The sequence below is a fragment of the Nicotiana sylvestris genome, chromosome 7, assembly GCF_000393655.2.
Source record: "Nicotiana sylvestris chromosome 7, ASM39365v2, whole genome shotgun sequence".
Taxonomy (NCBI): Eukaryota; Viridiplantae; Streptophyta; class Magnoliopsida; order Solanales; family Solanaceae; genus Nicotiana; species Nicotiana sylvestris.
Window position 1 is genome coordinate 158,055,862 of NC_091063.1, and position 14,477 is coordinate 158,070,338.

Here is a 14,477-nt window from a genome sequence, read left to right on the forward strand (position 1 = left end):
TAACCCTAGCAGCAGCTAGGCCGGAGGGCGGTGACTCACCGGTGCCGTCTCATCTTCCTACTGCTATTCCAATCCAACCAAACCACCCTCCTCTGTGTTTCACTTTCTTCAAACCTTTCCTCGCCATACTGCTCTGTCTCGGACCGGCACTGTTTTTCAGCGACCGTTCGGGTGATAGTCCCCTCCCACCTTTTTCTTGGTCCCGTGGTGTGTTGTGTGCGTTTCAGGTAGCACTTTTGGTGGTTGTTCGGTGACAGGTGGGAGGTGCATGGGCAAAGCAGAGCAGGCCATTTGGCAGTCACAAAGGGCTGGACGTTGGGTTCCAAAGCACCCGGGTTATATTCGCGGGAATTACTGCGGCTGCTCAGGCAAGGCATACGGGCGAGTAGAACGGAGCATCACCGGGCGCATCAAGTCATATTTTCAGGTTCTTTCCATCGGGAGTTGGTACCTCCCGTTTTCTTGTCTCTTTCTCTATGTTCCTTTATTTGTGGCTAGTTAGTTAGCATCAGTTTAAGCATATTATTAGAATTCTTGTAGTTGCAACTGGTTATTTTATAGTTTGGGTCCTTGTTAGTGTCTTCCAGAGTTTGGCGTAGGTATAGTGGCTGTGGTGTGGGATGGTAGAGTAAGGTCATATCCTCGAGGGGTACCGGGGGTGAGTAGGGGGCGGGGAGGGGGTCAGGGGTTAGGACGAGAGGAAAGGAGGGTAAGGGGAAAGAGAGAGCTTGTAGATTGAGGATCGGGTCGTGAAACATAGGCACACTGACGGGTAAGTCTATTGAGTTGGCAAAGACTCTCCAGAAGAGAAAGGTTAATATAGCTTGTGTCCAGGAGACTCTGTGGGCAGGGACGAAGGCGAGGAATGCGGATGGGTATAAGTTGTGGTACTCTGGAGTTATGAGGGGTAAGAATGGAGTGGGTATCTTAGTGGATATGGATCTTAGAGAGTCTGTGGTTGAGGTTAGGCGAGTGAATGATCGGCTAATATTTATTAAGTTGGTGATCGGTGAGTGCACCCTCAATGTCGTTAGCGCCTATGCCCCGCAGGCGGGCTTGGATGAGGAGGTAAAGAGGTGCTTTTGGGAGGGCTTAGATGAGATTGTGCGTAGTATTCCACCTACTGAGAGGTTATTTGTTAGTGGGGATTTTAATGGCCATATTGGGGCGGCTATTGGTAGTTATGGCGAAGTGCATGGTAGCTTTGGCTTTGGGGATAGGAACGGAGGAGGTACTTCACTGTTAGACTTCGCTAAGGCCTTCGAGTTGGTGATTGCGAACTCGACTTTTCCGAAGAGGGAGGAGCATCTGGTTACTTTCCGGAGCTCAGTGGCGAAGACTCAGATCGATTACCTTCTCCTCAGAAGGTGTGATAGAGGGTTGTGCAAGGATTGTAAGGTTATCTCGGGAGAGACCCTCGCGACTCAGCATAGGCTCTTAGTGATGGACATCGGCATTATGATGAAGAGGAAGAAGAGGTATGCTCATGGCCGACCGAGGATTAGATGGGGAGCTTTAACCACGAATAAAGCCCAGGGGTTGAAGGGGAGGTTATCCGCTATGGGAGCTTGGAAGAGTAGTGGAGACGCGAGCACTATGTGGTCGACGACGGCGAACTATGTGAAGGAGGCGGCGAGAGAGGTGCTAGGTGTATCGAAGGGCTTTTCTGGCAGGCACCAAGGAGACTGGTGGTGGAATGGCATAGTCCAAGGTAAAGTGGAGACGAAGAAGGTAGCATACGCGAAGTTAGTAGGGAGCACAAGCGCAGAGGAGAGGAGTGCGAATAGAGAGAGGTACACAGTGGCTAGGAAGGAGGCAAAGTTGGCGGTTACGGAGGCGAAGAATGCAGCGTTTAGCCGCCTATACAAGGAATTAGGGGAGAAAAACGGGGAAAGGAAGTTGTTTCAGCTGGCTAAAGCGTGGGAGAGGAAGGCTTGGGATCTGGACCAAGTAAGGTGCATTAAAGATGAGGGTGGTAGAGTATTGATGGGAGAGTCCCAGATTAAGCAGAGATGGCAGACGTACTTTTATGGTCTCCTGAATGAGGAGGGTAACCGGGAAATAGCGCTAGGGGACTTGGGGCATTCGGAAAGTCTCTGAGAGTTTAGATATTGCAGGCGCATTAAGGTGGAGGAGGTCGTGGGGGCGTTGCGTAAGATGAGTAGGGGTAGAGCGATCAGGCCAGATGAAATTCCGGTTGAGTTTTGGAAGTGTGTGGGTAGAGCAGGATTAGAATGGATGACTCGGTTGTTCAATGTAATTTTTAGGACGAAGAGGATGCCGGAGGAATGGAGGTCGAGTACAATGGTACCGTTGGACAAGAACAAAGGAAATATCCAGTGTTGTAATAATTATAGAGGTATCAAGTTACTTAGCCATACCTTGAAAGTCTGGGAGAGGGTGGTGGAGGTGAGGGTGAGGAAGACGACGTCTATATCCGACAATCAGTTTGGGTTCATGTCGGGCCGCTCCACTACGGAAGCTATCCACCTTATTAGGAGGTTGGTGGAACAGTACAGGGATAAGAAGAAGGATCCGCACATGGTGTTTATTGACTTAGAGAAAGCGTATGATAAGGTTCCAAGGGAGATGCTCTGGAGATGTTTTGAGGTGAAGGGTGTGCCGGTAGCCTACATACAAGCGATCAAGGACATGTACGATGGAGCAAGGACTAAGGTTAGGACGGTGGGAGGCGACTCAGAGCATTTCCCGGTTGTTATAGGATTACACCAAGGCTCAGCGCTTAGCCCGTTCTTATTTGCCTTGGTGATGGATGCTTTGGCACACCATATTCAAGGGGAGGTGCCATGGTGCATGTTATTTGCTGATGACATAGTTCTAATTGACGAGACGAGCCCCGGTGTTAACGAGAGATTGGAGGTTTGGAAACAGACTCTCGAGTCTAAGGGTTTCAAATTGAGTAGGTCTAAAACAGAGTACCTGGAATACAAGTTTAGCGCTGAGTCGAGGGATATAGGCGGCGACGTGAGGCTTGGGTCACAGGTCATCCCCAAGAGAGATAGCTTCAAGTACCCTGGGTCGATGATTCAGGGGGACGGAGAAATCGACGAGGACGTCACTCACCGCATAGGGGATAGATGGATGAAATAGAGGCTTGCATCTGGAGTCTTGTATGACAAGAAGTGCCACCGATACTCAAAGGTAAGTTTTATAGAGCTGTAGTTAGACCGGCCATGTTATATGGGGCAGAGTGTTGGCCGGTTAAGAACTCCCATATCCAGAGGATAAGAGTAGCAGAGATGCGGATGTTAAGGTGGATGTGCAGGCACACTAGGATAGACAAGATTAGGAATGAAGATATTCGGAAAAAGGTGGTCATCGCTCCTATGGATGACAAGATGCGGGAAGCGAGGCTCAGATTGTTCGGGCACGTGCAGATGAGAAGCCTCGAGGCACCGGTGAGGAGGTGTGAACGGTTGGCCGTGGCGGGTTCGAGAAGAGGTAAAGGGAGACCTAAGAAGTATTGGGGAGAGGTGATCAGGCAAGACATGGCACGATTGCACATTTCCGAGGACATTGCCCTTGATGGGAAGGCCTGAAGGTCAAGCATTAGGGTTGTAGGATAGGGGTAGTAAAGCTTTCCTTACTTCATTCCGGGGGTGAGGCGGGGTTGGATTAGGGTTAGTCTTAGATGGCTTGCAGTTTATATTGGTCCCACACTATTCTTGTTGTTTGTTTTAGATCCGGGCCGTAGATTATGGTTACTGTTATTGCATGTCATTCATCTTTCGATTTTTATATTTCTGTTACTATTTCGATTTCTACTGGATTTACTAATGAATTCTCTTTTTTTTTTAAATCTGTTTTTGTCTTATCGAGTCGAGGGTCTATCGAAAACAGCCTCTCTGTCCCGATCGGGGCAGGGATAAGGTATGCGTACACATTACCCTCCCCAGACCCCACTATGTGGGATTTTACTGGATAGTTGTAGTAGTTGTTGTTGTAGTTATTGCATGTAAAGGAAAAATAAAATAAAGTATACAATTGCAACTTCAATATTTTGGTTGTACATATTTTATTAGGCAAAAAAAATAATGGAGCTCCAACCAACTTCTTTGTACTAATTTGACTAGAAAATTAAAAATATACAATTAAAATAAATAGTCATTTGTATAAGGAAAAATAACAAGAAATACATTGTTGGTATTCCATTATTTTGGATAAAACTTTTTTTGTTTGGCTCAAATGATGGAGTTTCAGTTAAGATTTATTACAAATTTGATCCCAAAAAAGAAATACCCAGTTGAATCATAGCCATTGTTTCCAAATAAAAAAATTTAAAAATATAAAACTAAATGGGATAAGATATGCATTGTATTAAGTAGAAGCAAAAAGAAATAGGCAATTCATATGAATAAGTATTGTATATGACTATGTGATAATTGACGAAAGATACTTTATCTGACAACCACTCTCACACGCCTAAATGAGTGTGTTAATGCGCTTTGTCATGTCAGCGACCATGGGATATATACTATCAAATAATAAAGTTCGAATGAGTAATCAAGACTACAAGCAAGTTAGGTGTGTAACTAATAATATGTGCCAAAATTAAAATTTTCTTAACATAAACTCCATGTTTTGCTCATAATTAATATATCCTTTCAGAATCTATTAACATTAAAAAATTCCATGAATATCTTAGACTCTTAGGGGTGGTTTGGTATACGAGATAAGGTGGGATAAAGTGTGGCACTAAATTTATACTATGTTTGGTTGGTAGTATAATGGCTGGTGGTATAAATTTATCCCGAGATAAATTTATACCAACAACCAAACATGGTATAAACTTTGTCCCAAACTTAATACTGAATATCTCATCTTATTCCACCTTATCCCATCAAACCCGGTATTATTTTATCCCACCACTCACCTGAAATAAATTAGTCTAAGGATTATAATCTCAGAATTATAATACCAGGATAATTTAGTCTACGTATCAAATGACCCCTTACTTCCATAGAAAGAAATTTTCAAATGTAAAGTTATGTACTAGGACAGAGAAAGAAAGTCAATTACAAAGCGAAGGAAAAGCAAATTAATCAAAACATAAGAATTGAAACCAATACATTTGCAATAGCATTTTTTATTCTGTTGAAAATAATTATTGTTGTATTTCTTATTGGTTAAGAAAATAAAACAATTGCATTTTGGTCGTGAGAAAAAAAGATTGTATTTGATAAGTTTTTTTGAATGAGATGATTAAGGACTTATAAGTGGAGTTTCTTACTTTATTGAGTTAGCTAAATAGAATCAACAATCATTATTTTTAGAAACTTACACTTTTGTTAATATTAATTTTAAACTCAAACAAAAAATTTAATATAATATTTATTTAACTTTTCAAAGTTTTATATTTATTGAGATAAAATACACGCGCAACGCGCGTACCTTAAGACTAGTTTTATCAAACGTGTAGATAAGCCAAAAAGTGCTTATAAGCCAGTTTGACCAACTTATAAACCTAGCCAAACACACTTTAAGGAAAGAAAAGTAATAAAAATAAAAGAGGAAAATGAGAGAAGATGGAGGAAATTTTTTTCCATTACTATTACCCTATATTATTTTTACCCTATGTTTTGGAAATTGGAAACAAGGAAATTAACTTTTTTTGCAAGTTGAAATAAAGAGAAAGTACGAATAGAATAAAGAGAAAATTGTGGATCCGTTATAAAATAAAAGTAATGTAGCAAAACAAAGTAAAAAAGAATAGAGATAATATAAGAGATGAAAGAACTCTTTTCTTTCTTTCACTTATGTATGTGTATTTTACCTATCAGATTACAAGGCTATTTATAAGCCTTAAAAGTGAACTTGCATTCCATCAAACAGTAAAGAAAATGGGAGTACTCAACATCAAATAGTATGAAAAATGGGTGTCCATAGCAGCACGAACATCTACTCTCTTAAACTATTCACAATATTCCCCTTGGATGTCCATGTAAATTAAATATGTTTTACTAAGATTTTACTAAAAAATAGTATATAGTTATGTGTAATGCGCATTACTTGTTATCTCGTTAAAAACCTCACACGAAAATTCAGTGAGATAAAACTTTGGTTAAGGAAAAAAGAGTGCAACACGTAGTTACTCCCCCTGATGAAAACATCATTTAATGTCTCGAAAACGACACATTCTAATCTTGTATATCAGCTTCTCAAATGTTGAGGTTGGTAATGCCTTAGTGAACAGATCTGCCAAATGTCGCACCTCCTTTTTCCGCCCCCGCGAGGGTGCCAAGGGAGTTTTCTCCAATTAAAGGACAGTCGAAACGGGATTTGTTTGTTTGTTTCAGAGTCTCCACTTGGGAATTTTAAGGCGTCCCAAGTCACCAATTTTAATCCCTGAATCGAGGAGAATATGACTCTGTTTATTATTCTGCGAACCAGAAATCCCGAGTAAGGAATTCTGTTAATCCGGAAGAAGGTGTTAGGCATTTCCGAATTCCGTGGTTCTAGCACGGTCGCTTAACTGTTTTTATTCTTGGCTTAATTATCTCGATTTTACATTTTTATTGCATGATTTTGTTATCGCTTCTGTTTAGATTGTTTATAATTAAAGACCCTTCTTTGAATCGAATCACGCGTACGTGTATTCGTTTTATATATTATATTTTTTTTAACGTGAGAAATCGTGTCACGCGTACGTGTACACAATGATATTGATAATATATTTATTATAAAAATAATTATTATTATTATTGTTTTTCGAAATTGTATTTAAAAATAAAATTAAGAACATTCGCCTTTCTTAAATAGTGAACCGCACATCTCGGGTTTTATAAAATTAATTTAATATCCCCCGACGAATCTCTTTTTTAATAAAAATTTGCTCGAAATTGCGCGAACGCATAATCCGAATTGCCTTTAGAAGTATAATCAAGTCACGCGAACGCATCCTTAATTACGCAAATATTCTTGACATAAAATGTTGTAATTTGTGCTTATAAATCCCATATCCTTCTCATATACTTGTTTTTAGTTCAAAGTTATAATTATTTAGTTAATTTTTGATTACGAAGATTGAGTTTGAGATAAATAAAGCAATTCTTATTCTCTGCCTATGCGAATATTTGCAAACACTAACTCTATATTTTGTAAAAAAAATCATCGACATTATTTCATACATTAAAAGAAATGAGTTGATCGCGTTCCTAAAATAACTATGCCATTTGTTATTAAGAAAGAGAATTAATCTACCAATTGATTTAATAAGACGACATCATCTAGCCTTAAACAAAATTGGATATTTGACAAAATAAGCTAGTAATGTAATTTTTGGGTATTTCCGTACTATTCTTTACTTAGCTAGCAATATCACAAGATTTAATTAATGGCCAATTTTCTGCAATGTTCCCTATCAATTCAAACAGTAAATGTCATCACTAGTCCTCAAAACATATAAGATTATCGTGGAATTTACTACTCCAGAAGGTTAATTAGTTAACAGTTTATCATGTCAAGTATAATACTATATTAACCAACTAAAACAAAACTGAAACTTAAACTAATAAAATTTAAATGAGTAGAAGACATCCTTATAATTCCAAACTTCATTTACTTGCCATGTTGAAGCTTTTCATGACATGAATTTACAGATATGTACCTGATATTGGAAGCAAAAGAAAATGATGATGAGAATCAGCGACAGTAATAACAATACAGCAACAACTGCCCAGCAACAGTAACAACCCAGTAACAGACCGGTGGAGTAGTAATCCCAAAAACAAAAGCTTTAAGCTTTGAATGAAACAACAACCATTAATACTAATTTCAAACAAAGAAAGAAAGCAGAAGATTTTTTAGTTTTTATTTTTTATTTGAAAGTTTGAATATTTTTCGGACTTTTTCTTTCTCTTAAATGTTCAGCCCTTTTTTTTCTCTTCTATTCTCTGTCCGTTTTTTCTCTCTATCTGTATGTGTATTTTTTCTTCTCTCGTATCTCTGTTTCGTTTGTCTGTTCTTGTCTTGTGTTCAAGACTTCATATATATAATCCCATCCCATAAATCTTTTAATCAATTAAATCAATACTTTTTCTCTACCCAACTCATTATCTTTTCACTCATCCCCATTACATTAAATAAACATATCACACCACCCCATTATATTTTGTCCCCCATGCTTCATTTAAAATAATGCAAGATTCCCCCTTTAAATTAAATCTTGTCCCCCCTTTATATTAAACAACTATATCACAACCCACCCCATTTCATTTTGTCCCCCATGCTTCAAATAAACAATTTCAAAATGTACAATTCCTAAACTACCCCTCACGACCTTACTGAAATTACCAAACTACCCCTGAACGTACTACAAATTTACCAAACTACCCATCAGCTATAACACATCAATTAATCAAACTTAACCAAAATATAGACAATATGATCAATTTCTAACAATGTTCAAACAACAATATGAACACGGATGAACATCATAACAACAATATCACATGAACACGATTTTAACAATATTTCAACAACAAATCACATGAACACAAATTGAACAACAAAGAACAACTAAAATTTGATTGAACAATATTTTAGCAACAAACAATCCTATTTTCGGATTCAACAACTACAACAAACAAGTATATTTAGATTTCTAACTTCAATCATATTGAACTTAAAATCAATTCTAACAACATTACAACCAACAATTCCTATATTAAACTTTATGAGATAAATTCAAGAAATAATCACAAATGGTAAACAAGAAATCAAGCTATACAAATTTCGGATTCAAGAACAAACAAACATAATATGAACATGAATTAAATCTAAAAATAAAAACGATGGATTCAAATGATTAAAACCAACATACTTCCCTTATTACAACTAAATTCTTTAGACAAATAACAAGATCGACGAAGAAACAATTATGAACTTAAACTTGAACTTAACAATATTAACAATTTCTAACAATACATAAACACATGAAACAAATTGAAGAAATAGTTAATTAAATTTCAATTTGAATCTAACAAACATCAAACTAACAAATATTCACTTAAACAATAATACAAACATGAAATGAATATGAAAACAACTAATTAAACTTCTATTTTGAAATCTGAAAATTAATTTAACAAAGCACATGAACATGAACAAACTAGAAAAATGATTTCAACGATGAACAACGAACAAAACAAGAATTGAATTCTTTAACGATTTTAACTTCGAGAAATATAAAAACGAAATATGGACAAAATAAAACTCAAAAACAACTAACCGAAGATGAATCAACGAAGAACTTTGATTGTAAACAAAGCATCGAGCGAATGACGATGAACTTGGATGGAAACAATCTGTCCGGAAACGAATCTCGCACCAAGATAACTTGACGCCGAAGACTACCACGAACAGACGACCAAAGAAGGTGGTCGTTTGGCATCGTTTAAAAACGAAAAATGGCAGCCCGTCACAAGCAGAAGGCAGCAGCAGCTCGATTAGCGAAGAAGACGCATCTACGGCAGCCATGGATGGAGGTCGAAGCTCGAGCTTTGACGAAGAACGGAGAAGATGAAAGCAACCACCATGGATGACGATGGCAGAAGCTGTGACGGGCAGTCGCGGGGAGCTTGGTGTTGAAGATGATGAGCGCGATGCAGCAGCTCGGAGACAGAAGTAGTCGCGGAAATCTCAACTGTGAGCTTTCATGGTGGAGCTCGACGGATTGGTTGTTGGTTCGGTCGCGTTTGGAGGTCGTTTGGTTGAGCCGGGGTCGTGAGGGTGACGTGCGTGTGTGTGTGTGAGTGTGACGTTGGGCAGCCATGGTTGAGCTTTGAGGGGGAAGCCATGGATGACCTTGGAGAAACTTGAGGAAGAAGAAGAAGATAGGAGGGGGGCGGATGACTTCTTAGTCTTTTTAGGGTTTTTTCTTCTTTTTTCTTTTGTTTTGTGTTGTAAAATATAAGACAAAGGGGTTTGGGTCTTTTGGATTATGGACTGGGTCAACCCAGTTCGAAATGGACTGGGTCGTAGGGAAGATTGGGCCATTTTTTGGGCCGGTGGCTTGAAATCGAAGAAGAGGCCCAATTCCGACTTTCTTTATATTTTCGCTCTCTTTTCTTCTTTTATTTCTCTAAAACTAAATTATAAAAAATACTTAAACTATTATTAAGAACTAAATTAAGTTATAAAAGCGCAAATTAACTCCCAATAACAATTAACGCACAATTAAGTAATAATTAAGCATAAAATTGTATATTTGGACATTAAATGCTAAAAATGCAAACGATGCCTATTTTTGTAATTTTTAATTTTTTGTAAACAAATTTAATTAGTAACAATTATAGAATTAAATCCTGCATGCAAATGCAACATATTTTTGTATTTTTTTTTAATTAATTTAGCAAATAAACACGCACAGACAAATACAAATAATTATTCAAAATATCACAAAATTGCACACCAAAGAAAAATCATTTTATTTTTTGAATTTTTTGGGAGTAATTCTCATATTGGGCAAAAATCACGTGCTTACAGCTGCCCCTTTTTGCCCGAAGACACGAAGGGTTTTCGTGCAAAGATAAAGCGAGCGATTTTTTGCCCATCCGAGTACTCCGTTGAAGCATTTTTTTGAAAAAGATTTGACCGAACCTTTGCTTCAAAGGTTTCCTACATATCCTGGGCTAAACAGGAATCAGGTCAATGTAGTTCGGAAACTTTGGTAGCTGGGACTACCGTTGGACTGCACTGTTACTGTTGTTGCATGCTATTACTACTGCTTACCGATCTCCTTGTTACACCATGCTTAAAAGAAAACAAGAAGTTAAGCTATACTGCAATTTTTCTTGTTGCCTTGCTTTCTTGTCTGCTTGCATTTTTTCCGGTGTTTTTCTTCTTTTTGACACATGCACTTGAGTTTGTGCTGTGACCTCTTGTTGCAACCTTCTGCTTCCCGGTGTCGGGGAATTTTATTATTTCCTGCTGGAGATTCCTATTTTAACCCTCTGTTTTATTGTCCTCTGACTTGATCTTGAAATGTATGCCTCTGTTGTATGGGCGGGCTCCCAACTTCAATACTTGAAAATTTAAAGACTGAAATGTATGCCTCTGTTATCTGGGCGGGCTCCCAACTTCAAATAAACAACTTTTGAAATAAACGTCATTCCTTTCTTCAAGCGGGCTCCTGACTTCAACAACAACTTCTAAAATAAAATGCCTTTCCTCTCTTCAGGCGGGCTCCTGATTTCAACAACAACTTTGAAAATAATCGCCATTACTCTTTTCAGGCGGGCTCCTGACTTCAACAACTTTTAAAATAAAATCCTATTCGAGGGCGGATGAACCCGAAATATCCTATTCGAGGGCGGATGAACCCAACAATATCCTATTCGAGGGCGGATGAACCCAAAATATCCTATTCGAGGGCGGATGAACCCAAAATATCCTATTCAAGGGCGGATGAACCCATTATATCCTATTCGAGGGCGGATGAACCCAACAATATCCTATTCGAGGGCAGATGAACCCAAAATATCCTATTCAAGGGCGGATGATCCCATTATATCCTATTCGAGGGCGGATGAACCCATAATATCCTATTCGAGGGCGGATGAACCCAATATATCCTATTCGAGGGCGGATGAACCCAAAATATCCTATTCGAGGGCGGATGAACCCAAAATATCCTATTCGAGGGCGGATGAACCCAGAATATCCTATTAGAGGGCGGATGAACCCATAATATCCTATTCGAGGGCGGATGAACCCAGAATATCCTATTCGAGGGCGGATGAACCCATAATATCCTATTCGAGGGCGGATGAACCCAGAATATCCTATTCGAGGGTGGATGATCCCAAAATATCCTATTCGAGGGTGGATGAACCCAAATATCCTATTCGAGGGCGGATGATCCCATTTTCAACATCTTGGAATTGTCTTACCTCCGACTGTTTTTCTCCAAATCTTGTTGTCTTGCTATCTCTTAAAACTTGAATTGATTTCCTCGTTCTTCCGAGAAAATTTTCGACCATGGCAGAAAATCTTCTGCCCCAGTTTTGATGCTTTTCCTTGTTCTCCAGGTGGACGCCTGACTTCTGATATTTCAACTGTTCTTCCTTGTTCTCCACGTGGACGCCTGACTGCTAATTCAATTCTTCATCCTTGTTCTCCAGATGATTGCTATTTCTTTTCTTCATCCTTGTTCTCCAGGTGGACGCCTGATTGTTGTTTCTTTCATTGCTCTTCCTTGTTCTCCAGGTGGACGCCTGATTTCTGATATTTCATTGCTCTTCCTTGTTCTCCAGGTGGATGCCTGATTACTAATACTTCAACTACTCATCCTTGTTCTCCAGGTGGATGCCTGATTGCTGTTTCTTTCATTGCTCTTCCTTGTTCTCCAGGTGGACGCCTGATTTCTGATATTTCATTGCTCTTCCTTGTTCTCCAGGTGGATGCCTGATTACTAATACTTCAACTACTCATCCTTGTTCTCCAGGTGGATGCCTGATTGCTGTTTCTTTCATTGCTCTTCCTTGTTCTCCAGGTGGACGCCTGATTGCTAATACTTCCATTACTCATCCTTGTTCTCCAGGTGGACGCCTGACTTCTAATACTTCTGTTGCTCTTCCTTGTTCTCCAGGTGGACGCCTGATTGCTGGGGATAATACCACTGGGGGAGTCTCCTTTCTTTCCTTCCTTCAAATTCAAATTTTTTTTTTCTTTCTTAACACTGCTGGGGATAAAAGTGTTATCTTCTTGGGATAACGTTGTTGAGGATAACGCTGCTGGGGAATTTTATCCCTTCAAATCGATGTTTCATTCTTCTGGAAGCTGCTGGGGAGGATAATGGCTCTTTGCTTTTCTGAGCACAAATGTCATCTCTTTGTTCTGTTTGCTGGGGATCAACTTCCTCCATTGGAAGCTTATTATGTTGGGGGCAACACTGGTTCAATGACCACTTCCCTTGAGACTGGTGTTATCTTTATTCTTCCTCGAGTGGGTACCTGACTTCCAGAAAATTTTCCAAATGAAAGGAAAATTTTCTGCCCCAGTTTTACAGTCTCCCTTATGGCATGCATTTCTGTCATCAATGCCATTCCCTTTACCTGTTTCAAATCAAACAAAATTTGTTAGTTTAAAACGTGGTGGTTGGTTGTGATACTCCCACTGGGATGGTTTTCCCTTTTCCCTTCCTTGCTCTGCGTTCCACAACTTGTTGGGAATGATATTATTTGCTGGGGATAATCCTTTTCTGCTGGGGATATCCCTCTTCTTTCGTGGCATGGCTCGGAAACTTGCATTTTCCCGACCTTTTAGTCTCGCATGAATTTCCCAAATCATGCTTATTGTTTTTCTTGTTTTGTCCACGGGCTCTGGTCTTGAGGTTTAATAACCTTTGATTTCGGCAAGGATATCCCTCTTGACACTCGTCAATCCTTTTGCTGGGGATATCTTTCTTGACACTGGCCTCGCGCTTGTTCCTTCCTGACTATATCACTTGGATGTACTAGTCAGATCTTATCTTGGAAAGCTGATGGTCTACTTTGAAGTCATTTCCCACTGGTCTTGACCAAACAGACTCTACTGGGGAAATTTCTATGAAAGGAAAAGATAAAAGGGAACAGAATAAAAGACAAAGGAAAAAAATGACTCTTTAACGAAAGAAACTATAAATAAAAACCTATCAAACGAAAACACTGACTCTTGTAAGCACGTGATTTTTGCCCTATATGAGAATTACTCCCAAAAAATCCAAAAATAAAATGATTTTTCTTTGGTGTGCAATTTTGTGATATTTTGTGATATTTTGAATAATTATTTGTATTTGTCTGTGCGTGTTTATTTGATAAATTAATAAAAAATACAAAAATATGTCGCATTTTGCATGTAGGATTTAATTCTATAGTTGTTAGTAATTAAATTTGTTTTACAAAAATTAAAAAATTACAAAAATAAGCAACGTTTGCATTTTTAGCATTTAATGTCCAAATATACAATTTTATACTTAATTAATACTTAATTGTGCGTTAATTGTTATTGGGAGTTAATTTGCGCTTTTATAACTTAATTTAATTCTTAATAATAGTTTAAGTATTTTTATAATTTAGTTTTAAAGAAATAAAAGAAGAAAACAAAGCAAAAATATAAAGAAAGTCAGAATTAGGCCTCTTCTTCAATTTCAAGCCACAGGCCCAAAAATTGGCCCAATCTTCCCTACGACCCAGTCCATTTCGAACTGGGTCGACCCAATCCATAACCCAAAAGACTCAAACCCCATTTGTCTTTCATTTTACAAAACAAAAACAAAACAAAAAAAAATAAGAGAAGAAAACCCTAAAAATCTAAACCATCCGCCCCCCCCTCTCCTATCTTCTTCTTCTTCCTCAAGCTCACATCCCTTCCTCCCATGGCAGACCTTCCCCCCTCACACCCCTGCCCCCCTCACGTCAACACACACACAACACAACCACTCTCACCCCCACGACATCCCCTCGCTGCCATGGCTG

At 38.8% G+C, this 14,477-nt stretch overlaps 1 protein-coding gene across 1 annotated transcript; it reads left to right on the plus strand.

Moving 5' to 3' along the window:
* The first annotated feature begins 936 nt into the window (after positions 1–936).
* On the plus strand, positions 937–2,100 carry LOC138874010 (uncharacterized). The gene has a single exon (XM_070152510.1). It carries the CDS (start codon positions 937–939, stop codon positions 2,098–2,100), a length of 1,164 nt encoding a protein of 387 aa, XP_070008611.1.
* Positions 2,101–14,477: the final 12,377 nt, after the last annotated feature.